This window comes from Pseudopipra pipra, chromosome 1 (genome assembly GCF_036250125.1).
Source record: "Pseudopipra pipra isolate bDixPip1 chromosome 1, bDixPip1.hap1, whole genome shotgun sequence".
NCBI classification, from domain to species: domain Eukaryota; kingdom Metazoa; phylum Chordata; class Aves; order Passeriformes; family Pipridae; genus Pseudopipra; species Pseudopipra pipra.
The window spans coordinates 2,249,314-2,274,213 of record NC_087549.1 but is presented as its reverse complement, the minus strand read 5'-3'; the positions used below and the strand labels follow the sequence as shown (position 1 = coordinate 2,274,213).

The window sequence follows — 24,900 nt, the reverse complement described above, 5'->3', positions numbered from 1 at the left end:
GCTCCTGGAATTTAACAAAGGGCAAAGCTTCAATACATCAACACCAACACATCTTCACTCTTTGGATGTGCAATTCCAAATGCCTCTGGCTTTTGGCCAAATACTCCAGTCAATGGGCTTGGAAATCAAGCAGATGATTTTAAAGGTCCCTTCCAACTCAAACCATTCTCTGATTCTTTGATTCTCTGATTCTATGCAAGTAAATGTGTAGGTTGTCTTCTGCTCCAGACGATCTCAGATACTTCTGTTTGCTTTAAAACATTGCCCTCCAACTCAAGTTTTACCAATCTGAATGTCATATTATTATTTCTTGCCCCTATTTCTAGGCCTCCTTTTAGGATTTCTCACTCCTCATTCTTCCCAGCTCCATGACACTCCATTATATCCAGCATATGCTTCCAGTTCACGTGCGAGGGCAGGAATCTTTGCCCACAGAGAAACTCCTGCTGTGCTCATTAGTGTCTGATCTACTAAATATTGTCCCTCTCTTTGCAGATAGGGCCAAATGCCAAGGAGCTGTTCAGGCTCGTGGAGGATTTCATTGATGTCATCGGCTTCCGCATGAAGGATTTCCGGGATTCCTACCAAGTGACAGACAATCTGGGTGAGTGGATTTGCACTCCCCATGTCAGATAGAGAGCCCATGGAGCTGTTAATTACTGTGTAATATGTGTAACCTGGGCTGTGGGGAGGGAAAGAGGGGAGGCAGCAGGTGGTGCAGCATTAAAAGGTCCTGGGAAAGACAGGGATGGTCGTAAATACGGGGTGGCTTTTCTCCAAATAAGTTAGGATTTCACCCTAAACAAGAGATGTCCATGGAGAGATATCCAAGAGATATCTATAGAACCATGAATGGAGAACAGGCAAACTGGGCAGAATGAGTCTTTTCCTTTTATTTTTTGAACACAAGAGCTGCACAGCAGCCAGTGGAGTGATGAGGCAGCAAGCAAACAGCAGGCAGTGTGTGATTTATCCTGTGTGCACAACCCCGGCGGGGAACTTGTTGCCAGAGGATGCTGCAGAAGCCAAAAAGTGCAGATGGGTTCATGATGGGATTAGGAAAGTGCACAAAAGAGAGGCCCATTGGTGGCTGTTAAAGTTGATGATCTGGATACAGCCACTGGCTGAGGAAGTCCTGCTCATTGCTGGGAGGACAGACCAATAGACGTCTTCCTCTGTTCTTTCTCACACTTCTTTTTAACAACTACTTTTGGCCACTCCTGGAGACAAGATGCTGGAGCAGCCTGACCTCTCTTCTTACAGGTTTAGTGCAGGCAGGGCCTTTCCAATGAAACCCTGACAGTGTCATTTTTTTTCATGCCTAAGCATCACCTGAGGAGAGCATCACTCCTACAGCTCTCAAAATCCAGTCTCTCTGCTATCTGGTTTCCCAGAATTGCTTCCAATGGTATTTTCAGCACAGGTGAGTTTATTGAAGCTGGTTTGTTGACTGGTTTTGTCTCTTGCTCCTCCCTAGTCCTCGGCATTCACAAACTGCCTGCGAACGCAGCGACCGACATCACCTTCCCCATGAAAGGCTGGAGGGGCATGGTGGACTGGGCCAAGAACTCAGAGGACAAGGTCACTGTCTCCAAGAGCATCCTGTCTTCAGGGCTCTCAGGTAGGCAGCACAGCCAGGGCACTCCAACAGAAAATTCCTTCTTCGTTTTCCAAGTGGTTCCTTCCATTTGGCCAATCTTCAAATCCTCCTTCCAGCTCAGCTGGATTTGCTCGCAAACACTTGGACACCAAAAGCACTGATGGGTGTAAATAAGGCTCTCAGATATGGCCTGACCAAGAGTTCAACTTAAACACCTTGCAAAAGTTCAGGAGCAGGCTCAGTGCCTGGTTGTGGGTGTATATCTTGTCCTAAATGATTAGCAAAAATAGACAAACAATGCTTTAGATGCCCCCCCCAAGACTAGATCCAGACCTGACAGGACCATCTAAGGGTAAGTAGATGGTGGTCAACACATCAGACTGAGGTCAGGGTCTGTTGCATGAACAAGCTTTGCTATGTTTGGGAGTTTATGGTTGCTGTGTGAAACTTCCTGCCCCCAGAGAGGAAATTCAGAGGCATTTATCCCTGAGGTCACTGGCTCCACAGCAGGGCATGGATACAAGCCACAGTGTGGAGGTGGGACCTCTGGGTGCATCAGCCTCACTGCCAGCTCCAGAAGGAACCTGAAAGGCTCTGGGATGCTCTGCTGAGACATCCAGGTGAAGTCCCCCAACACACTTCAGGCGCCCATCTTTTGGGAGATAGACTTGAAATTTGGCAGGATTGAGCCCTGAGTTTTCAAAAGCAGGACCCCAAGTTGGGCTAATTGCTGGGAAATGGTGGGATTTACTTCTGGCGCTCATGGTTTTGAGGGGACAAGCTGTTGGCTGCTGCATCAGGCTCTGCTGTCCTTCCTTGGGACAGAGGCCGGAGACCGTGAGTTGTTGCTACCAGAAAACCTTTGGACTCCTGTTGTCACACCAGGACCTCTTTTCTTGGGCTTCCCTACTGGGAATGGAATCAGCCATCATTTCTACTTGGGAAATCTGAGGCTGGGAACTGTTCAGTGACACCCCCAAAGGTAAACAGTGAGTCACTGTCAGAGCAAGGATCATGTGAAGCTCTCCTTCTACTTTGTTGTGCCTTGGAGACACTGTGCTCTCCCTGGGAGAAGCTGGAGCGTGTTGGAAGGGTTATCACAGTTTGTGTGTTGTGGTACCTTCACCTCTGGAAAGCTTTGGACAAACTGCTGGCACCAGGCACAGACAGAGCTGATCCTGCTCTGAGGCCGAGGGCTGTCCTGAAAGTATCCAGTTCCTCACGCTGCTGTTTTCCAGATTTCTATTAGAAACATCCTCACACAGAGCTGCTCTGGGGCCCCCAAGCTGCCGTGACTGTGCAAACAAAAGGTGACATCCACCCTGAAGAAATGACTTCCCGTCAGTCCTCACTTCTCCATGGTTTTCTGACTACCACCCAGGGCTCTTCCTGCCTCTGTTTTGTTCAGTATCTTGTGCTGGTGGTATATTTTTCAAGGGTTTATTTAGTGGAGATGTACCTCTTTTAGCTTTGATCCTCACTTCCCTTTGGCTGCAGGGAGTAGGAGTAACTACTCTGAGCAAAGTGATGGAGACAGGGAGCTTCATGAGACCAGAACCAAACTCCCTCACTACTGGGAGCTGATTTTGGTGGGCCAACACTGATTTGTGCAGTTGGGTGATACAATTGCCCTGCAAGCCTGTCTGTCAGTCTCTCCCAGTTATGTGTTCACCAGTTACCCCCAGTGAGCCCAGTCTGGGGGGTAACAGACTTTTACCTGCCCTGCACCGATGGAGCAAACCCAATCTCAGTACAAGGCATGAGAGAAATCCCAGCTCAGGGCCCTTCCCCAGGCTTCCTCAGCATTGCTTTTCACTTGTCCACTTCCTTTTTCTCCCCCAAAAACCCATCTGCAGGGCTGCCTCTGATGTTTGGGGTTTATCAGGGGAGCTCTTGCTTTTTGCAGCTGGGCCCTGCAAGGCAGCAGAGGAGGAGGAAAAGGGAAAGGAGGAGGAGGTCAAGTGATGTGCCCAGAGGTCACACAGATGATTCAGAGGCTCATCTGGGACCGTGGTCCTGAGGCAGCACACGAGTTTTGGGGTCAGACGAGGCGCAGTGGGACAATTCCCCTTCTCGGTGCCCTTGTCAGCCCAAGCGTGGCTCTTCCCTCTGAAGGCTTGATGACTATGGATGGGTCCAAATGCCTCGAGGTGACTGCAGGGGACCTTTCCACCCTGCAGATCCGCCTGCTGTGGTGCTGTCAGAGGGAGTAGTGGGTTTCTGAATGGGGGAGAGCAGCGGGCTGGTCATCTGGGATGAGTGAGCCTTGTGTGAGGGTGGATGCCGGGTCACCCCAAAGGCGCTGAGCCCTCTCTGGGGACCGATGGAGACCCAGTGTGGTGACAGCAGGCACTGCATCCCACCACAGCCACTCTGGCATTAGCCATGCCCCAACAGAGGCCAAATCCTGCACGTGGGTGTCCCATGGGGACAGCTGTCATCCCGATTGTCTCAGTGCCGTTGTCTTCTTCCCTTTCCTCTGGTGTCCTGCAGTGTCAGACGACTCCTCTGTCTTCGTGGTGGGGACTGTGCTGTACCGGAACGTGGGCAACATCCTCTCCCTCCAGAGGTAAGAAGGGCTGCCTGGGGAAGGTGGAAAGGCTTTCCTGCTGATCCCTCTGGCCGCAGAGCCCTGGTTTTCCGGGGAAAAAACGAAGGTCACCAGGGTGCAACGAGACAGTGAGAATATTTTGCCCCCCACGGGCTGATGCTGCGCGTTCAGGTGGGGACGGGCTCATGCCTTGCAGGCATCACGTGCTGGAAGAACAGGAAGGTTTTCTCCACCCATGTACACTCCGGATAGGAAGGGAGGCACAGAGCTGCTGCTCCATCCCTGCCTGCTGCCCTTTGCCCTCCGGGCATGGATTCTCACACGAGGGATTTGGGGAGGGTTGGACAGACGGGGGATGGCTGCTCAGCTGCCTCGATCCTCCCGAGCTCCCGGAGAGCTGCCAAACCAGGCTGAGCCCTCGAGATCATCACGGCAGAGACAGGCTCGGGAGGAGAGCAGCAGCAGCACGCCTGGCTGCACATGTCTGCCCTGTTCCCGGCCGCGGCAAACTGCCTCGGGCACCGAAGCTTTTGTGTTCAGCGCTCCCCTTCCTTCCCTTCCCTCCTCTCCCTTTTTTCCTCGCTCTTTTTTTTTTTTTTTTTTTTTTTTTTTTCCCGAGACCGGTACTGAGGCAGTAAATTAAGCATCCTAAGGCACCTTCTAAATCTGTTCTGCACTGATTAGCGTGAGCCCATTTACCATAAACACCAGGGCATCTCTCCTCACCGATAATCATTTAAATACCTCCAGATTTAGCGCTGGCAATGGCAAAAGAGCTCCAAGTGAGTGCAGGGAGGAATTAGCAAGTCAGCCAACTGTATTCTGTAATATCTTCCATTACAGCAGTGGGAATTAGATCAGAAGGGCAATAAACATCATTGGCTCAAATGATCCAGCAGTATTTCAGCTTTCTCTGGCCAAGCAGGGAATGAGCTCTGATAACCAGCAGCTGCAGCAGCCACAGCCTCCGAGCAGCATTCCCACAGGAGAGCTGATTTAAGATGTTCCTTAATTAAAGGACAGTCCCTCTTTAAAAAAAAAAAAAAAAAATCAGGAGCCTTGAATCACCTGTGGAGAGTCAAAGAAAAAAAAAAAAAAAGAAGAAGAAATAAAAGCAGCAGCAGCAGTAAAGTACCTCTTACTGCACTGCTGTGCAAATGGACACAGCACTGAAAAGGAGAATGTCATTAAATAGCCATGTAGCTGCCTATGGGTAAAAAATGATTCTGACCACAGAGGAGAGCAGCTATTCCTGGGTACACATAAGCAACATGGACCCAGATCCTGGGTTTGACCACACTGATTCAATGCAGAGTGATTTTTCCTCAAAGGAAAAAAAAAAAAGGAGGTTTAACTCAGTGAACAGCACCAGCTGAGCTGTTCCTAATTGTCCCAATTTACCTCCCCCAGGCAGCAATGCCTTCTCTGACTCACACATTACTCTGTCCCCTCGGATCCAGAGAGCCCTGTGGATCTTGGCAGCTGTGACAGTGGAGACGGGGCACACACCAAACCTGATTTTTCAAGGCAGGGAGGTGAGCAGAGCTCAGTCCCACCTGGACAGTGCTGCAGAGGACACAGGAGAACCACCAGCTTGGCACCTTCCAGCCTGGTGTGCTCAGCAGGGTGCTTACAGCTGTTTGCACACTCTTTACAGCCACTCAGGAGCCCTCTGAGCTCCTGTTCGAGCCACATCTCCATGTGTCTTGTTTTCCTCCCAGAAGCTGGGCTGCAATGTACTTTTAGGAATAACGACTTGTCTTCCTCCTGAAAGATTTCCCGTGATGCTGAATCCTTGTCCTCCCCCGGAAAGCTGCTCTGATGCTTAATTACCTTCTCTGCTGGGAGTCTGGTTCTCATTTTAAGGCTGAATTTGTCTGATTTTCACTTCTAGGCGCTGGGCCTGGCGACTGAAAAGGCCCTCACACGTAACAGACCGTCAGACATGCCTTTCAACAGGAAACTTTTGTCTGGTTTTCCAGCACCTGGATGAATTTTCTGTCTCTGCTTTGGTCTCCCTGAGCTGTTTCCTCATCTCAAAGTGAAATTGAACCAGACAGTACAGTGGGATCCTGACTAGGAGGGGTGCATAGAGCAGATCTCTGCTTCATCTCACTGGAAGGAACCTAAAAGACCATCTCATTCCAAGCTCCTGCCATGGGCAGGGACACCTTCCACTAGCCCAGGTTGCTCCAAGCCCTGTCCAACCTGGCCTTGAACACTTCCAGGGATGGGGCAGCCACAGTTTCTCTGGACACCTGTGCCAGGGCCTCACCACCCTCCCAGGGAAGAATTTCTTCCTTACATCTAATCTAAAGCTTTTCTCTTCTAGTTTCAGACCATTCCCCCTTGTCCCATCACTGTCTGCCCATGTAAAAAAGTTGTTCTGCAACTTTCCACAAGCTCCCTTCAGCTCCTGGTTGAGCTGTGACCACTTGGCCTTTAACCAATCTTCACCACACTGGTGAATGCTGTGTTCCTACAGCTTCCCACGCTGAAAAATCAAATACTCTTTCTTCTCACCCAGTCCTTGGCCTTCAAAAGGATGTTTTGGTCTCATCTGTGTTGCTCGTGTAAATATTCAGCAGCACTGAACCAAGAGCTGACCCTCACAGACACAGCTACTAATGAAGACATGCACTGGTGGTTACCTTTCAGCACATCTTGTTTTTAGCTTCTTACAGCTGCTGCTCCCATTGACTTACTCTTTTACTTTTCCTTTGTAGGCTGATGATTGTGCTTTATTACTTCATTTTTTTATAAGGAAAATATATTATTATTTTTCTTCTTTACCCTGTTAAACCAGTGCTGTTGTTCCCTCTAGTGTCAGTGGAATAGTGGCTTTCTGAGCATCCACTTACATATCCATGAACAATTCCAAGTGGGTTTTTTTTAAACCTTTTTTTAAACCTGCTTTTAAACCTTCTTTTTATTATTATTGCTGTTAAGCAAGTGCAAATCTTTCCCACCTAATTCCTTTGTAAAAAGAAATATAAAAGCCAGAAAGAAAAGTGTAAGATTTTATTAGTACCTGTCGATTTGGTGAAGATTTGGACAGGGAAAATTTTCCCTTGCCCATGGGTGCCACGAGGGGCTGGGAGTAGCCTGATGCTCAGCTACCACCAATTCCTTCATGGTAGAGTTTTCAGCTGCTGGTTGTTGGGACTTTTTGCTTATTTAAACACCAATAATCTGAAGAAACACCAGGAAAACCTGTGTATTTACATGTTCAGTGTCCAGGGAAGTACCTGCAAAGAGTTTGGCTTTCCAGGAAGCAGGAGCACAGGCATGGGAGGTATCTCCTCACTTACTGCTTCTTCCAACAGCCAAACCTCCTCATGCTGCCAGATTTAATACAATATTTTGCCCAGGCACAGACATTTCAACATTTACTTGAAAGGTTTGGCCTTTTTCCATCTTATTTTGATCCTCAAGGAATAGAGATACACACCAGTATCTCCAGACAGGATCATGGAATCACAAAATGGCCTGGATTGGAAGGACCTTAAAGCTCATCTCATTTCAACCCCCCTGCCATGGGCAGGGACACTTTCCACTAGACAAAGTTGCTCAGAGCTCCATTCAACCTGACCTTGAGCACTTCCAGGGATGTGGTGCCCCATGGATATGCTGTAAAGGCAACCAAGCCAGCCTTTGAGGGGGGAACACAGAGGTTTTGTTTTGAAAGCACATGAAATAATAGAATAACTCAAGCTGGAAGGGGCCCACAAGGATCATTGTAGTCCAAATGAGCTCTGTTTCCTCATGTGAGGGATAGAAAATGGGTCCAGGACTATTTTATTACTGGGATATATACAGTCTATAATTCTAATGGATTTAGGGAGTCACTGAGGTTCATAAAGTGACTGATTCCTGAAGGAATAGATGTCTAGTGGCTATGAGGGGAGCTCAAAGGGTTGAGAAGGGGCTCCATCAGCAGCAAGTGTCTTTTCATGGCATTTTAAAGTAAGGGGGTCATCTCCTTCTTCACTGTGTACACCTAACCTTGTACCACCAGTGACGGATGTGTGGATTTTGTGCTCCACAAAAATCCTCTTTAAAGCATCTCTTTCTCCTCTTCTCCCCAGGAACAGCACTGTTCTGAACTCCAAAGTCATCTCGGTGACTGTGAAGCCATTTCCTCGCTCCCTCCTCACCCCTTTGGAAATTGAATTCTCCCACCTGTACAACGTAAGTATTTCCTGGGACTGCACCATCCCACAGCTCTGTTTGATTCTGCAGAGCAGGAATGTGTTGGTGCAAGGAAAGAGGTGGTTTTTCTGGGCTCCTGAAATCTCTTTGCTGATGCAGGACCCTTCAGTCTCCCTAAACACTGCTGAGGTCCTCCACTGGCACCCTCTCATTGGTGTCCCATTGTTGGTCACTGCCAGGGATGATTATATGGATCAACCTTCCAAACCTCCCCTGCTCTGCGCTCCTTGCTCAGGCACTGCCAGGGCAGCAAGAGGGTGACAGCACAGCTGGCACAGGGAACATGGGCATATTGGTCCCAAATTCACACCATTTCATTGTGGGAAATCATGGGAGGATAACTGTGTGCTCATTAAAAAAAAGGCTGCAACAGTGATCTTCTTTGAGGGGGGAAAGGAGGGGGAAGATTTTTTTCCATTAATACTGGAGACAGGAATATTACTGTTGTCCTCAGTGCTTCCAAAGGCAGGCTCCTTTGCTCCAGGCTCCTCTGCTCAACCCTAGGCAGATGTCTGGGATGGACAGTTACACACCCCATGGCCTGTTCTTGCTGTGGGTTTTAGATGTCCTCCTGAGGCTCTACAACATGAATATTAGATCCGTTGTGTCTTTGCTTTGGACTTTCCTGGAAGGGTTTTCCAAAGGGGTCTAAGACAGCTGGAGTCAGCGGTAAACCCCTTCCAGGGGGCTTCAAACACACCTGACTCACTCCTGCGGGGCTGTGGTTCTTCCCAGCACCATGTCCCACAAAAGCATAGGCTGTATTTGATCCACTTTCCAGAAGGGAGCAGCAAAAGGATTCTGTTTGAGGGGAAGAATAAGGAAGAACATCAGTAGGGTGAGTCAGGAAAGATGCAGAGTCAAATGCTCCTTGCAGGGATGGTGATGTGGAACAAACTGAGGCACATTTTGGCCTTGCTTTTCAAGCCCAGAGTGAAAGAATCCATTCAGAGGACTGAGATCCACGACTGCCCATCTGGTGCATCCCAGACACACCAAGCTTAGGGTAGTGGAAGTTGTTCTACAGTGAGATATGTCCCACATATTTCATTCTAATCACATACCCCACAAACAGCATGACACTGATTTGTTTCTTTTTTTCCCCTCTCTTGTCTCCTGGCAGGGAACCACCAACCAGACCTGCATCCTCTGGGATGAAAATGATGGGTGAGTTCTGTGGGTTTCTCTTTATTCTCATGGGTCTGTTTGCTTTTTAGGTGAAATCATCACAGTTTTAGCAGTGATGTGTCAGTCTGTCTCAGTCCTTGCTCTCTCCACTCCGTTGTCTCTTTGCCCTGGTGGGGAGTGTTTCTTCCTTCACCTGTGCACCACTTCTTACTGACTTCTCTTTTAGTGCCAGTTGACCTGGGTCTTGCATTTAAAGATCTGCAGTCAGGTGTTTTCAGAACTGTGCGCTGAAAGCATCGTGTTCTTGTACCAGGGAAACCCTCCAGGGTTCCAGCAGAGGTGTTCATGTTGCTGCTCACAGGGAGGTGTGTTTGCATTTCATTTGATGCTTTGGACCTCAGTCTACTTTTTGCGGAAGTTCTCTCTTATTTTAACTCTTCTAATTTGGGATTTTCTCATATAAAGGATGCATGAATTGAGACCCAGGATTGGGTTTGACATAGAAGTGCTTGGCTCTCTGCAGTGCTCACCCTAAATCAGACACCATAAGGAGAGTAATGCAAAATCAGAGGCCACTGTTGCAAATCTGGCCTGTGGTAGTGAAGTTCAGGTGCTATGAACTTTATGTTATGCTGCTGTGATAGGGTAAATTGATTTTTTTCTGGGATTTTCCAGGATTTCTGTGATGACTGGTGCTGTTCAGGAGGTTTGGAGTGATGTGATTGTAGTCAGCAGGGAAAAAAAAAAAAAGAAATCCCAAGTTACCAGAAAGAGTCAGGGCCATAAATCCTGTATTGGAAGTCATTGTCAAAGAATGGGCATCTTAGAAAAAGAACCAACAAAACCAAAACCAACATTCTGGAAGTGAGCTCTTAAATCCTGAGTGAACTTGACAAGGATACAAAGTGTTTGATTTAATGGTGGTTTTACTTCATTGACTTTTGTATCTCAGTTTGAAGACCAACCTGGCTTCTTTTCTGCCTGCAGTCGCTTTCTCTCCTTGAGATCTCACACGTTTGGCACCTACCTCTGCATTTATTATTATTATTTATTAACATTATCTGCAGCACCTGAAAAATGATTCCATTCTTCTCCTTTTATGCTCCATTAAGTAGCATATGCACACATAGGCGGGCAACATATTTGCAGGCAGCTCACCCTTCTTGATGGCCTGTGATAAATTTTGCACCTATGAGTGGATCCAAACACAGCTGAAGAACCCAGAGGGTCTCCCTGCTTGTGAAATCACACCCGTGTTGGAGCCCAGGGCAGAACTGGTCCCTCTGACTTGTAGTGAAAATTATTCCATTATTAGAAGACTGTTGAGTGCAGGTGAACCTTCAAGAAATTAATAAAATTACATTTTATTTTGCCAAAGAGCTGTAGGTCTGCATAGAGTGTTGTGTATTGCTGGGCAGACTTAGGAGGAGCTGGCCTGCTCTCCTAAATCTGTTGTTTCTCCATGCTGGAATGGAATTAAAGCACTTGTATACAAATCTAATTTTTGGCAAATAAGGGCAGAATTTGGACTCCTCTGCACAACATCTCGTTGGTTTTTGCTTTCTGCATCCTGGAGAGAGGGTTAAATCCTGCCAAGCTGGATTTAATTAGCTGTAGTCTGAGCATGAAAAGAGCAAAATCCAGTTTGCATGTGGCTGGATCTGAGGGCAGTGATGGCACTCAGGGTGGGCACATATATCTCTCAGAACTGGCACTGGGAAGTGCCTGGTAGGAGACAGATGCAGAGTTGCCCAGCGCTCATCATGGATTGAGAGCTTTGAATGCCATTGATCTGGAGGCAAAACGTTGCCAAGTTCAGCATAATCACCTCTGCCTTGTGGAATGACAGAATGGTTTGGGTTGCAAAGGATCCTAAAGATTATCCAGTTCTGACCCACTGGGCCAGGTCACTCCTTGTCCCAGGAGCTCTGCCCGCTCCATACTCCTGTTCCCAAGGCTTAGCAGCTTGTTTGGCTGCCTGTTGTCCCTCTGGTAGTGCAGGATGTTGGGAATGCTTTCAATCTTTAATCCCTGCATCCTCATGTCATCAGAGAACAGACTCCCAGCTCAGAGCTGAGCAGGCGATTTCTTGGCATCGTCACCATGGCTCCGTTTTCAAGGATGGATTCCAAAATCCCCAGCAGATTGGTTGTGCAAATGTTGCTGCTGAGACTCCTGTGTGTGTGTGTATTGGGGTGTGTGTGTGCTTCCCTGCGAGTGTTTCCAATCAACATTTACAATCTCAAGCAGTTGAAAAGTCCTAAATGCTGATGTCAGCAGATTTTTGCCGGGGATGTTCCAAAGCTAAAGCTGATCCAGTGATCTCTGGCAACAGGAGCTGCCAAGCTGTTTGTGCAATATTTTAAAGCTGATTTGCACAACATTTTAAAGCTGATTTGCTACCACTTCTGACTCCTGGGAAAGTCTAATGAAAGGCAAATTATGCAAAGCCTATTCTCCAGTCCTGAATGCTCACCTCGAACTTGAATAGCACTCTGGGGCTGTCAAGGGCTTTGCAGTTCTGGGTCACAGTTTTGGGTGATTTTTTTCCTGCTTGGAGCAAGAATTTTTAGGCTTCACCCTGGACCTCTAGCCTGGTATGTGGTAATTCTGGTAATTCTGTCCAGGAAACCCTGAGGTTCAGTCACACTTCTGTGTTTGCTGTCTTTGGTCCATCTTCTCCTTCCTGCCGCTCACTTTCTTAAATTAGAGGTTTTCCCACAGATCAGTCTCGTAAGACAGTTGTGCAAGTGGGTGAATCTCAGGATGCCCCATCCCTGGAAGTGCTCAAGGCCAGTTTGGACAGAGCTTGGAACAACTGGGCTAGTGGAAGATGTCCCTGCCCATGGCAGGGGGTTGGAATGACATTATCTTTGAGGTCTCTTCCAACCCAAACCATTCTGTGAAATCCCATTTCCCAGCTCTGGCAAATTTAATGGATTTACAGATTCATTTCCCTGCCTGTTGCTGTATTCCCTGCACAGCCCAAGCCAGGCTGTGATACCAAGACACTGGTATGTCTTAAGCTTCCTCTTTTACCACTCTCCATGTTTCTGCTCCAAGACTGGCCAGGTGGACCTTCCCCACATCCACAATCATTCACCTGAGGCTGCAGATCTTAGTGATCCAAACCCCACCTGAATCCAGTGAATCAGCCTCTGGATTTAACCCCTTGAGGCCTGTGAGTGAACAGGTACAAAGGCAGGAAACTCCAAGCAATCCTCACATGAGAGCTCCTGCCTGTTCCTGCAGCTACCTGACCTTTCAACCCCATCCAAACCACGCCACAGCCACTTAAAATCCACGGGCCGTGAAAGGTTGAACTGTAAAATTGCAATTAGAACAGACAATTAGCAGGTGACCATGTGTTTCCTCAAAGATGGAGCTGTCAAACAGACCACTTGGGGAAAAAAAAAAAAAAAGAGGAAGAACTCCTGAGTGTTCATTCATTTGCATTTAGATGGATATTTAAGCTTGTACTATTAACAATGGATTTTTGATTTATTAATCCCAACCCCTCTGAGTGACTGTGAGATTTGTGGGTGGCACCTCTCCATCTCTTTTCTCTTCCTCTTGCCCCCAACTCCTCATGTCACGAAACAAGAGGGGAGAAGATTGAGGGACTAATTTCTGTTGTGTTGGATGCTGCAAGTGTGATTAATGAGCTGAGCACTGGCCGGGTAAATTGAAAGCTGAAATCAGAGAATGATTTGGGATTCTCTGGCTCTCCTCCAAGGGTATTATTCATCTGGAGTGATTATTAGCTGCTTAGCCCTGGTGAAGTGAATACCCAGGCAGGATCCAGCCTCCCACTTCTTCTTTCTCCTGCTGGAACAGGACAGAGGGAGTTGATAGATTATCCATGGGCTTCCATGTTCTTGTTCACCAGATTTGTATTTTTCACCTGCCTTGCTCTGGTGCACAACAGGGATGTCCTGTGGCAAAGGGGACAGGGAGAGGGTTGCCAGGGTTTGGTGGTGGTGGTGGCAGCATCACTTCATGTCTCTTTACAACTCCCTGAAAAGAGGTTGTAGTGAGATAAGGGTTGGTCTCTTCTCCCAGGTAACAAGAGACAGTTTGAGAGGAAATGGCCTCAAGTTGCACCAGTGGAGGTTTAGATTGGATATTAGGAAAAATTCCTTTACTGAAAGGGTGGTCAGGCATTGGAACAGGCTGCCCAGGGAAGTGGTGGAGTCTCTATCCCTGGAAGTGTTCAAAAAATGGTGCTCTTTGAGTCTGGGGTTCTGTCCGATAAGGGCATGGAGTGATAAGACAAGGTGGAATGGTTTCTAACTGAAAGAAAATAGGTTTAGATTGGATATTGGGAAGAAATTCTTCCCTGTGAGGATGGTGTGGGAGCCCTGGCACAGGTTGTCCAGAGAAGCTTTGGCTGCCCCATCCCTGGAAGTGTCCAAGGCCAGGTTGGGTGGGGCTCTGAGCAAGCTGGGATAGTGGAAGGTGTCCCTGCCTGCGGCAGAGAGGTTGGAACAAGATGATCTAAAAGGTCCCTTCCAATCCAAACCATTCCATGATTCTGTGAAATGTCTGGAGAGACACCACGAGATCAGTCAGGGAATGCTTGTTCTTAGAGGATCTGCCTGGCTCGACCAACCAACTATTCTGTGCTTCTCTGTCTCCAGGTGGATCTTTATAATATCTAGGCATTATAACTGATCTTAAGAGGCCTCCCAAACCTTCAAAAATATTTGCATAAAAGCTTTTTGCTCTTGGAAGAGAAAGTTCCTCAGGAACCTGTGGTTTTAATTCAAGGACACCCTTACCTTCCCTTGGGAAACATCATCTATGCCAGTAATTAAAGCCTTTGAGCTGTCTAGGAAATTCTGACTTCACTGTTTAGGAAGGTGACACAGCACAGCAAGGTTGGACATGGAGAACAAAGCAGACAGTGCCTCAGCTTGCAGGGCAAGGCTAAACCACTTGGAAACTTAGAGAATCCTAAAATAATGCTGAGAACAGCTCTGCTCATGGGCTCTTTTCAAGCAGGAAGTGCTTGTGGTGTAGGGTGTATGTTGCTCCTTCCAGAGGATGGTTTATGGGCTGTGTGGATCAAGGACTGGCAGGACTGGAGATGGTCACACAGAGTTACAATCCATAGGGAATGCTCTGGAGAGTGAGACCAAGCTTGTGGGGGTGTTTTTGTTTGTTTCTTTTGTCTGGAACAATTTAGAAGAGCCCCAAAATCATCCCAGAAGGAGCTATTGGCTGTCGGGCACCATCATTTTTCCATAGGGTTATTGTGCTCTTTGGGGTGTTTATGGTCCAGCCATCCCATGAGTCTTGCAGTGTAGCTGCTTTGCCTGAAATTCCTGTTTTCAGGATGTCTAATCTGCAGAATCCAAAGCTGTCTGAATTCCTGGCTGCATGTCCTGCATGATGACAGGAAAGTCATTACAAGGCAGCAGGAGGAGCAAGAAACACTGTGAGCTCCATGGGCTTCTCCCGAATTGCTGAAAGCCTCTGATGCACTGGATGAAGAATAAGTCAGGAAGGTTTCTTTCCTGTGCTTTTTGGGGCTTTGTTGTGATCCCAGTCTTGTTGGTCTCCACCTGGTTTCCTTTGGAGGGAATGTACAGGTCCCTTTCTTCCCCTGACACCTGAAAAGTGTCGCACAGGATTTGTCTTATCTACAACATCCCACGGACACGTTTTGCTCATCACATCAGTTGATTCATCCCTCAGTGCCTGTCTTTTGAAGAAAAGCTTTCTGAAGTCAAGAAACAGCTTCCCTTTCCCCCTGTCCATCACCCAGCACATTAATGACCCTGCCAGAGCTGTAGATCAGGCAGTAACTCAGCTTGTCTGTGCTGACAGAGACAAATGAGTCTCCCAGATACAGACAGGAAGGGAAACACAGAAGCAGAGAATGGTTTGGGCTGGAAGGGACCTGAAAGATCATCTTATTCCAACCTCTCTTCCGTGGGAAGGGACGCCTTCCACTGTCCAGGTTGCTCCAAGCCTCATTCAACCTGTCCTTGAACATTTCCAGCGATGGGGCAGCCAAAGCTTCTCTGGGCAACCTGTGCCAGGGCCTCACTACCCTCACAGGAAGAATTTATTTCTAATATCTAATCTAAATCTACTCTCTTTCAGTTTAAAACCATTCCCCCTTGTCCTGTCCCTCTATCCCTAGTCCAAAGTCCCTCTTCAGCTCTCCTGGAGCCTCTTTAGACACTGGAAGGGGATCTCAGGTCTCCCTGGAGCCTTCTCTTCTCCAGGGTGGACATTCCCAGCTCTCCCAACCTGGCTCCAGAACAGAGGGGCTCCAGCCCTGTGATCATCTTCATGGCCACCTCTGGACTTGCTCCAGCAGCTCCACATCCTTCTTGTGTTCTGGGTCCCAGAGCTGGAGGTAGAACTCCAGGTGTGGTCCCATAACAGCCGAGTAGAGGGACAGAATCACCTCCCTGGACCTGCTGGGCTGTCACAACCCCAAAGCCCCACGAGAAACCAGAACTCTGCTCTCCCCTTTGCACCTGTTAATGACACGTTATATATTAATTATATATTACATGTTTTTTACTTCAGCTCTCCAACTGTGGGGGAGCAACATTGCCAGTGACATGCCTTTCATGTGACCCCGTGCAGGGTGTCTGTGCTGGTGTTTCCCAGTCCTCCTGTTCCAGCTCCGTTGCCCTTAATCAGTTTTTATTCCCCACATCTTCAGTTTTGGCTCCAGCTGCAAATCCTGCCTTTTCCAGCTGCTCCTGGGGATGTATTGAGGGGATGTCTGGGAGAGAGGAAACCACTGTGCTTGCACAGCCTGGCTACACAGGGGCAGGCAGGGAGGTTAATCTGAATATTCCCATTAGTTCCCCTGTGTTAAACCCAGTTAAAAGTATCCCTTAATTCAGCCTGTCTGACTGCACTCACAGTGTGCAACCAGGCAGATGGAACTGTGGTCCCAGGAGCCCTTTTTTAGCCCTGGATGAGAGCAGACAAGACAGGGCAATGCAGTGAAACCCTGTCACACCTCCAGAGCCTGAGGATTTATCCCTGCTCAGCCTGGGGCTGATGGAAGCACCAAGAAGAACACCCTATATTTTCAGGCATCTGCCTTATTCCAAGGACACTTTTTCCTGGAAATACCTTGCCACCTGGACTTCCAGGTGTTGCAGGAAAGAGGTGTTTCTGTTGGCAGAAAGCAGCTGGTACAAGGTACCAGCAAAGCACAAGGCTGTGTCCATCCCTGTTTGGGAGAGGAGTCAGACTTGTTTGGCCTTTGCTAAGCTGCTCCACAGCATCCAGCCTTGTCCATGGGATTGGGAAAGCAGGTGCTGGCTTATTCCCCTGTGTCATTCACAGCACAGGATGGAGAAGCTGAGCAGCTTCTGCTGCTTGCCAACAGAGCATGGCTTAATGACTTTTGACAGAAGGGAGAAGGGGAGAGGAGAGAGGACTCAGAGGCTCTGAATCAAATGGTCCCTTGCTTCCCTAGGAAAGGGGTCAGGAATACAGAGGGAATAAATGAATTCCCTTTACAGAACTGGCAGGAGCCAGACACTGACACCTGGAGGATGCTCCCATTGGGAAGGGGCTTTGGGTTCAGTGATGTGATTCCCAACCTCAGCTCAGTGCTGAATGTGAGCTGTGAGCTGGAGCCTCATGGGGTTCAGGATGGTTTGTGAGTTCACATGTGACTGTGCAATGTATTCACATAAAAAGAAATATATGTGCAGGGGTATAAATAGGTGAAAGTTTGGGAACAGGTGAGTGCTGGTGGCTGTGTATGAGAAAGGACATGTGTGACTGTGTTTCTGGGCACAGTCAGGGCTGCAGGGTGTTGGTGGGGTGTCAGTGTGGGTGTGAGCACAGGGGAGGGCTGCAGGTATCTCTAAGTGAAAGGCATTATTGGCATATATGTTTATATATGTGTATGTGCTTGGTTTTGGGCCTCTACTACAGGAAAGATATGAAGGTGCTGGAGCGTGTCCAGAGAAGGGCAATGGAGCTGGGGAAACGTCTGGAGTGGCTGAGGGAGCTGTGAGAGTTCTGCCTGCAGAAAAGGAGACTCAGGGAGGACCTCCTTGCTCTCCAAAACTGCCTGGCAGGAGATTGGAGCCAAGTGGGGGTCGGGTTCTTCTCCCTGGTGACAAGCGATAGGACAAGAGGAAACAGCCTCACCTTACACCAGGAAAGGTTTAGATTGCATATTTGGGAAAATTGATACATGGAAAGGGTTGTCAAGCATTGGAATGGGCTGCCCAGGGAGTTGGTTGAGTTCCCATCCCTGAAGATATTTAAAAGACATGTAGATGTGGCATTTGGGGACCTGGTTTAGTGGTGACCTTGGCAGTGCTGGGTTAACGGTAGGACTTGATATTAGAGGTCTTTTCCCACCTAAATGATTCTATGATCCCGTGTTATGTGTACATATTTGTGTGTGGACACCAGAGAAGCACATGTTCATGTGACAATGCACACAGGGACCCAGGTGAGGCTGTTAATCCAACCCATCCTCCACCTGTGCAAGGACTGTACAGCCAGAAATGCACAATTTATATTTAAATGCATGTAGGAGCTACAGGGTGTCTGTGTGTGTGTGTGAGGGGAATGAGCACACACAAACCTCTGACTTGTCATCCCTGCATCCCTGCCTGGTCTCCTGGAGCCTCCTGCCATGGACATGCCAGGAAAGTCCAACCTGAATTCCCAGCTTGCATGAAGGGACTCCAGGCTGACACTGCAATAACAGTACAGGCTTCTGAATGTGCTGGTGGAGAACTTTGGTTCACAGCTCCAAGCCCTAAAGTGTGGGGAAGAGAAGGAGGCTGGGGAAATTTGAAGCCTACCCTTGGTGTGCTCAAACTCAACAGCCAACAGGGTACAGCTTTGAGGCAACTTCAAGGCAGGCTCAGATGCATGGAGGAGAGACAAAGACTTGCACTGAAGAACACTCAGCACCCTCTGTGTGTTAAATTCAGTGTAGATTCACTTTATCTCCATGTACTTCTTTGCTGGATTGATTTTATTCTCCCTTTATCAGCACGAGAAAGGCTGTCTGGTTCCAGAGCAGGGCTTCCCAAATGGTTCTGCCTCTAAACCTGCAGATCTTACCAGGTCTGCATCCTCTGGAGCGTTGCTTGGCTTTGCTGGAAGCTGCAGAGCAGCCTGTGCCTGATGTGAGGAAGGTGGATCTCAGGTGTCTCAAGGCCAGGGTTGTCCAAAGCCCAGCCCACCATCATCAGGTAGATGCTCAAGAAGGTTTATATGCCACATGGCTCTGTTAAGAACACAAGAAGAAGTTTCCCCATCAGGCTTCTTTGCTCAAACTTCCTTGCAAGACTGAGGCAAGCTCAGGTGAGCTTCTTAAAATGCCTCATTTTTGAACAAATCCATCAACTCCACCAGCAGGCAAGCCATAAGCACAGCAGTACCCACCATATTCCCAATATTGCCAAAATTTCATCATGGAATCATAGAATAGTTTGAGTTGGAAAGGGCCTTCAAGATCACCTAATTCCAACTCCCTGCCACGGGCAGGGGCACATTCCACTAGACCAGGTTGCTCAGGGCTCCATCCAACCAGGCCTTGAGCCCTTCCAGGGATGGCAGAGCTTCGCTGGGCAACCTTTTCCAGTGCTTTACCACCCTCACAGGGAAGAATTTCTTCTTAATATCTAGTTTCATCTATTTTGCCCATTCCAGTCCCAGGTACCTCACAGAGCTCTCACTCTCATGAGAAGGAGCCCATGGGAGATGGGCAGGGTTCAGAGACAGGTTTATGAGTTCATTCACTGCTGAAAGATGATGGACAAGGTAGGATGGACTGGTAGGATTATGGACGGGGTAGCAGTGATGGATGTGGTGGAAAAGTGCTGAGAACTGGCTCGCCGTGAATAAGGATGGGCGAAGTTTGATTTTTAAAGAGGAGAAAAGCACTTGTGCTCATTTTCACCTGACTGCTTGTGCACTGCACTAGAAGATGAAATGTTCTGCTGAAACTGCAGAGAAAAGAGGACATAGTGCCTGGGATACAGCCCTTGTCTAATGATGAACTTTCTGTGTGTCTGGGCAAATCAGTGTAAGCTTTGTGCCTCAGTTTTCCCTGAGCCTCCTGCACTAATGACATCAGACAGCTCTTCTAAATGCTATGGGATCCAGGAGTCAGGAGCTCCTTTAAGGGGAAGCAAGAGGTAAAAATAAGTATTTTTATTTATCACTGAGAACTGGTTACCTAAAGGTGAGCTTGATGGTTGAACTGGTCACCCAAGCCAGAGGAGCTCCCATTGTGTCAGCTTTGCCCATCACACCTCAGTCCTGTGAGCAGCAGCAAGAGTTCCCATGGGAATTCTGGTCTTCAGGAGGTGGAATGAGACCAGAAAGACTCAGGACAATCACTGAGGGTGGGAGACACCAGCCTGTGCATCTCACCCACTACCTGAGCTCAGGGTGGCCTTTCAGCCATGTGGTAGAGAGGATTAGCAAATGCAGGGAGTACCCAGATGAGGATTAGCAAATGCAGGAAGCACCCAGATGAGGATTAGCAAAGGAATGGAGCACCCAGATGAGGATTAGCAAATGCAGGGAGCACCCAGATGAGGATTAGCAAAGGAGTGGAGCACCCAGATGAGGATTAGCAAAGGAATGGAGCACCCAGACAACTCTGACAGCTGCCAGATGTGGAGCACAGCAGCTTCTCCCAGCACAGGGAGAATGGGAAGAGCAGGGACAGGCAGACCCACAGGGCTGAGCCCTCCTGGAAAGCCATGGGCAAAGCTCTCCCCCTAGAGAGGACAAATCCTCTGTGCCCTGACCAGTAGATTTATTTGGATGCACTTGAATCCTCAGTCAGGAGCTGCAGAGAGGAAAACAACCGGCACAGCAAGGTCAGGAAGCCCAATTACAAGGCCTATAACGATTTCCAGACTTGTCAAGGCTCTTTCCAGGGCTTTGCAAATACTTTAATTCAATTATGGCACTGACCCATTGGAATGTGCGTGTTCATCTCCCAGAGCTGCCCCTGCCTTAGGCCAGAGCTGCCTCTCCAGGGGGTTTAATGCACATGTAGAATGTTGGTGGGATGGAAAGTCAGGCAGAGGAATTGCTGCCTGTCTCTGAGGGAACAAATTCACCCTCTACCAGAGCCTGGTGCGTGGCAGGGTGAGGGTGGGGAGGCCCTGGCACAGGCTGCCAAGAGAAGCTGCGGATGTGCCACCCCTGGAAGTGTCCAAGGCCAGATTGGATGGGGCTTGGAGCAACTTAGGATAGTGGAAGGTGTCCCTTCCCATGGCAGGGGTGTTGGAACTGGATGATCTTTCAGGTCACTTTGTTCTATCAGGGCTGCCCAAAGCCTGACCCAGCAAGAGCCTCCAACTTCCCAGGGGGAATTCTGCTGGTTTGAGGAGAGTCTTTCTTGCTGCTGTGGATGGAAGCACAGGCAGCAAATTGGGTGGGAAGTGCATCATTTTCCCTCATTTTTTGCTGATGGATTCAATCCACCACCAGCCAGCCAAGGAGACAAAAATGAAAAGGGTCATAATTGCCTTGATGAGTGATGGGCTGTCCCCAAAAAACGAAGTGCTGCCATTTGAGGGTGGGGAGGGAGAAACCAAGGCAGTGATTTATCCACAGTCACTGAGGACGAGCAGAACTGAGCCACAATCAGCTCTTCTGTCCTTTCTTATGGCTGTGCTGGTGGCTCTGAAGAAAATTAACTGTGTCCTGTATTGGGAGAACAGGAGCCCAGAGGAGGTGGTGATCCAGGACACTGCTGCACCTTTTTTAGCTGTGGTTATTATTTATTTAATGATGGATAGAGCTCATATGATGAATCTTTAAGAATACTGAGCAACCTTCAAACCTCAGCAAGGCTCCTGACAGCTTCAAGGGCGCTCCATGGGATTTGGTCCAGGGATTATCAATATGCAGATGATTTTTCACCCCTTAATCTGAGGCTGGGGACTGAACAAAGGGCTGTTTGCAAAGGGCTGTTTGCAAAGGGCTGTTGGCATGTCTTTTAGCTGTCACTGGGGTAACTGTGTCTTTAATCTTCCATACAAGCCCAAGTGAAAGCTGCAGGAATGTGTCACTGTTGGGAAGTTTGCTGTGTTCAGGCAGATCCTTTCCAGGAAAGTTCCCTGACATTTAACTGTGTTCCAAGGGCCTGTTTAGTTACTGGCAGTGATGAGTGAGGCAGAGAACTGCAATGCAAATTCCTAAAATCCGGGCAGCTTCAGGAAAAAGGTGTCTCGGGAGCTGCTGCACCTGGAGCCACACAAGGAGAGCAGAGGGAGCTCCCTCTGTCAAACATTGCTGCAGGATCTCGGTCCTGGCTGGGAAAATCATCCTTCAGCTGCAAAGTCTCCTTGAGGGAAGGGATTTTTGATGCCAAAGGTAGAATTTACACACACCAGCACATGGGGAGCCAGCAGGAGTGCAGAGATAGGGAAGGCTGTGGCACACACAGGGCTCTGCTGCAGCCCAGGAACTTTTGCAGTGGTTCAAGTTGCACTGATTGATCCCAGCAGAGAATCTGCTGCTCATCCCCAAGAGAAACAGCTCAGAGTGAGGGGGGAGGTGGAAAGTACTTTGACTGAGACACCTGGAACAGGGCAGGAAGGGGGGAATTGATTCCCAGGGGAGAAATCTACCTGCAGTTCAGAACTGGAATTGGCTCAGCACGAGGGTGCAGACACACAGGAGAGCCCCTGTGCCCACACAAGGAATGGTGTGGAGATAATGGATGGAATGGAATGGAGGAGAATAGAATAGAATAGAATAGAATAGAATAGAATAGAATAGAATAGAATAGAATAGAATAGAATTTTCAATTGAAAGGGATTGACACGATCATCTACTCCAACTGCCTGATCAATTCAGGGTTGTCCAAAAGTTACTAAGGACGTTTTCCAAATGTCTCTCAAACACTGACAGGCTTGGGACTTGGCCACCTCTCTGGGAAGCCTGTTCAAGTGTTTGACCACCCTCTGGGTAGAGAAATGCTTCCTCATATCCAGTCTGAAGGGATGGCGAGGTGCATTCCACCACAGTGCTCCCAGGACTATTGTGTTTGTGGGACAGAAATTGTTTTGAATTTTTTTTTCATACAGCTATAAACAGAAATCCCCCCCCCTCCACCCCCTCTCCTGGGAGGCTGCTGTGTTTCTCTCCACTCAGGCACCAGCATCTCAGAAGTGCTGTTAAGAAATGGTGTCATGGCATTGGGCATTTCCCTGCTTCCCAGTTCATTTCCACCCAATTCATTCCGTTTACAAGTGCAAAAGATGCTTTTGCTAATTGCCAGCCCTGCCAGCTCCTCCTGGAGCTGGGAGGCAGCTGGGGTTGTCCTGCCTGTTCCATCTCCAGCAGCAGGAAAGAGCTGCTGCTGCAGTCTGTGAAACAGGACTTACATGACTCCTATTGCTGTCATGCCTGAGCATTTCACAGCCTTCAATGTGCTGTTATTGCAACTGGAGCTGAACAAAAAAATCTCCTTTTCTAGGTCACTTACAGTTCTGAATTTTCTTTTACATTTGCCTTTACCCAGATTAGCGTTTTTGAGGAGTTTAGGAGGAAGCAGGTTGGTCAAATGACGAGTGTCACTTTGTTTCTGAGGCTTTCTTGGGTAAAATGGCTTCAAAATGCAGCAAAACTGACAGGAACTCTCAGAACATTTTCTGCTGCTCTGAAGCAGGAGCGACATGGGAACCTGCTCTCGGGTCCCCTGAACAAAGGGCTTGCAAGGAGCATTTATTTTTGTTCTCCTGGCCCCCCTCCCTCCCAGGGAAGCTTTCAGAAGAGGTGGCCTGGGAGCCCCGAGCTTGTGAGCAGTGCTCCTTCACTCTGACAAGGCTTGTCATCTCAGGAAAGAAAGAAAGATCAAACAGGAGGATGAAGTGGGAACTGTCACATCCACTGTACTTTTCCTGCTCAGTTCAGTTACCCTTGGGCAGGTGAAGGCTGGGACCAGCAGCTTCATCCCTTTGGTCCCAACCTACTTGTCTGCTCGCTGTTCAGTCTGGGGGGACGACCTTGAGTCACAATCCAGCAGCCTTGGCAGGGACATTTGGAGGGGCTGGGGAGAAAACAGACTTTCACCTCAGCACTGTGGTTTCCAACCCTTTTTTCCCTGTCAGGACCCTTTAGCATCAAACTGAATGTTCTGATCAACTTAATCCCCTCTACATACACCTGGACCCCCTTTGATTTCCAGATTCTCTCTCCACAACTCACTCTCTTTCCTCGATGGCTCCAGAAACTTCCTTTTCTGCAAAATATCCACTGTTTATTCCTTAGAGAAAAGCTGAGCAGCTCCTATTTCTGTTGCTGATGCTCCTTTGCTTCTCTCCACCTTCCCAGCTTGGATAGAGAGAGCTGCAGCACCTGGAATCTCTCTTTTACACCCTCCTGGCTCAAGGTGCCAGCTTGGCTTTCGGAGAAAGCACCGGGGCAATGTGCAGCTCTGAGCCAGAGGATAAAAGCTTCCTGCTGGGATTCTGCATTTCGTCTGTGATGGTGATACCAGCTGGCTTATCCCTGTGCTCCTTCCCTCCCCTGGGCCTTGGGAAAGGGAGTACCAGGAGGGTTGAGTGCATTTTGTTGTTATCGGCCTAACACAGGAGATCTCAGCGAATCTCGGGGGACTTCTGAATTTCCCAGCTTGGGAGCTGTAGAGCCAATCCTGCTCCCTCCAGGCTCCCTGGAAGGCAGCATCACAAGCCTTTGACTAGCAGGAGCTGGCTCTCACTCTGGGATGATGTTGGAACACGGAACCAGAGCCCGAGGAATGTGCACAGGGCCGCGGGAGGTGCAGGAGCAGGGCTGTGGTGATCCCTCTGCCAAGGGAGGAGGCAGAGATGGATGTGTTTGGCACTGGTGTGTGTGCATTTTATTGCTGGGCACACCAGGGTGGATGGATGGACAGGAAATAAAGGACATTTCACCTCTAGGACTGTGCCTTCTGCTGCACAGTCAGCGATTCCTGCAGTAAAGGCCATTCCCGGTGCTGCAAAACTACGGACAGGACAGAGGAGACATTTCTCAGTGCAAATTGCTTTAGCCAGCACAGTCATCACTGGTGCTGCCTCTTAATTGGCAGGTATTTAATTAGCTGAGGAATATTCCACATCTTCCCTCTAAGTGGGAAGTCAGAAATTCCCTGTGGGATGAATGATTTTTCCCTCCCAAACCTGCCACTGCACCTGAGCTGAACCTCAGCACATAAACCCCAGCAGACAGTGGAGGCTGAGTTGGCACAGATGTTGCAACATCTGTCCAGTTTGGGCAAGTTGGTGGACTGGGGGTAGGGGTGGCACTGAAAGTGGGAATGGAATGGAATGGATTGGCATGGAAGAGAAAGGAAAGGAAAGGAAAGGAAAGGAAAGGAAAGGAAAGGAAAGGAAAGGAAAGGAAAGGAAAGGAAAGGAAAGGAAAGGAAAGGAAAGGAAAA

The 24,900-nt window shown here is 48.6% G+C and overlaps 1 protein-coding gene across 16 annotated transcripts in view; it reads left to right on the top strand.

The window, feature by feature from the left end:
- ADGRB1 (adhesion G protein-coupled receptor B1) overlaps positions 1–24,900 on the top strand; it is a 293,520-nt gene that overhangs the window by 159,288 nt on the left and 109,332 nt on the right. For all 16 annotated transcript variants that reach the window (XM_064641376.1, XM_064641531.1, XM_064641301.1 and 13 more), the window contains 5 exons: positions 496–604; positions 1,478–1,621; positions 4,094–4,169; positions 8,240–8,342; positions 9,487–9,530. In XM_064641376.1, coding sequence (XP_064497446.1) covers positions 496–604; positions 1,478–1,621; positions 4,094–4,169; positions 8,240–8,342; positions 9,487–9,530 — 476 coding nt within the window. The remainder of the gene's footprint in view (positions 1–495; positions 605–1,477; positions 1,622–4,093; positions 4,170–8,239; positions 8,343–9,486; positions 9,531–24,900) is intronic.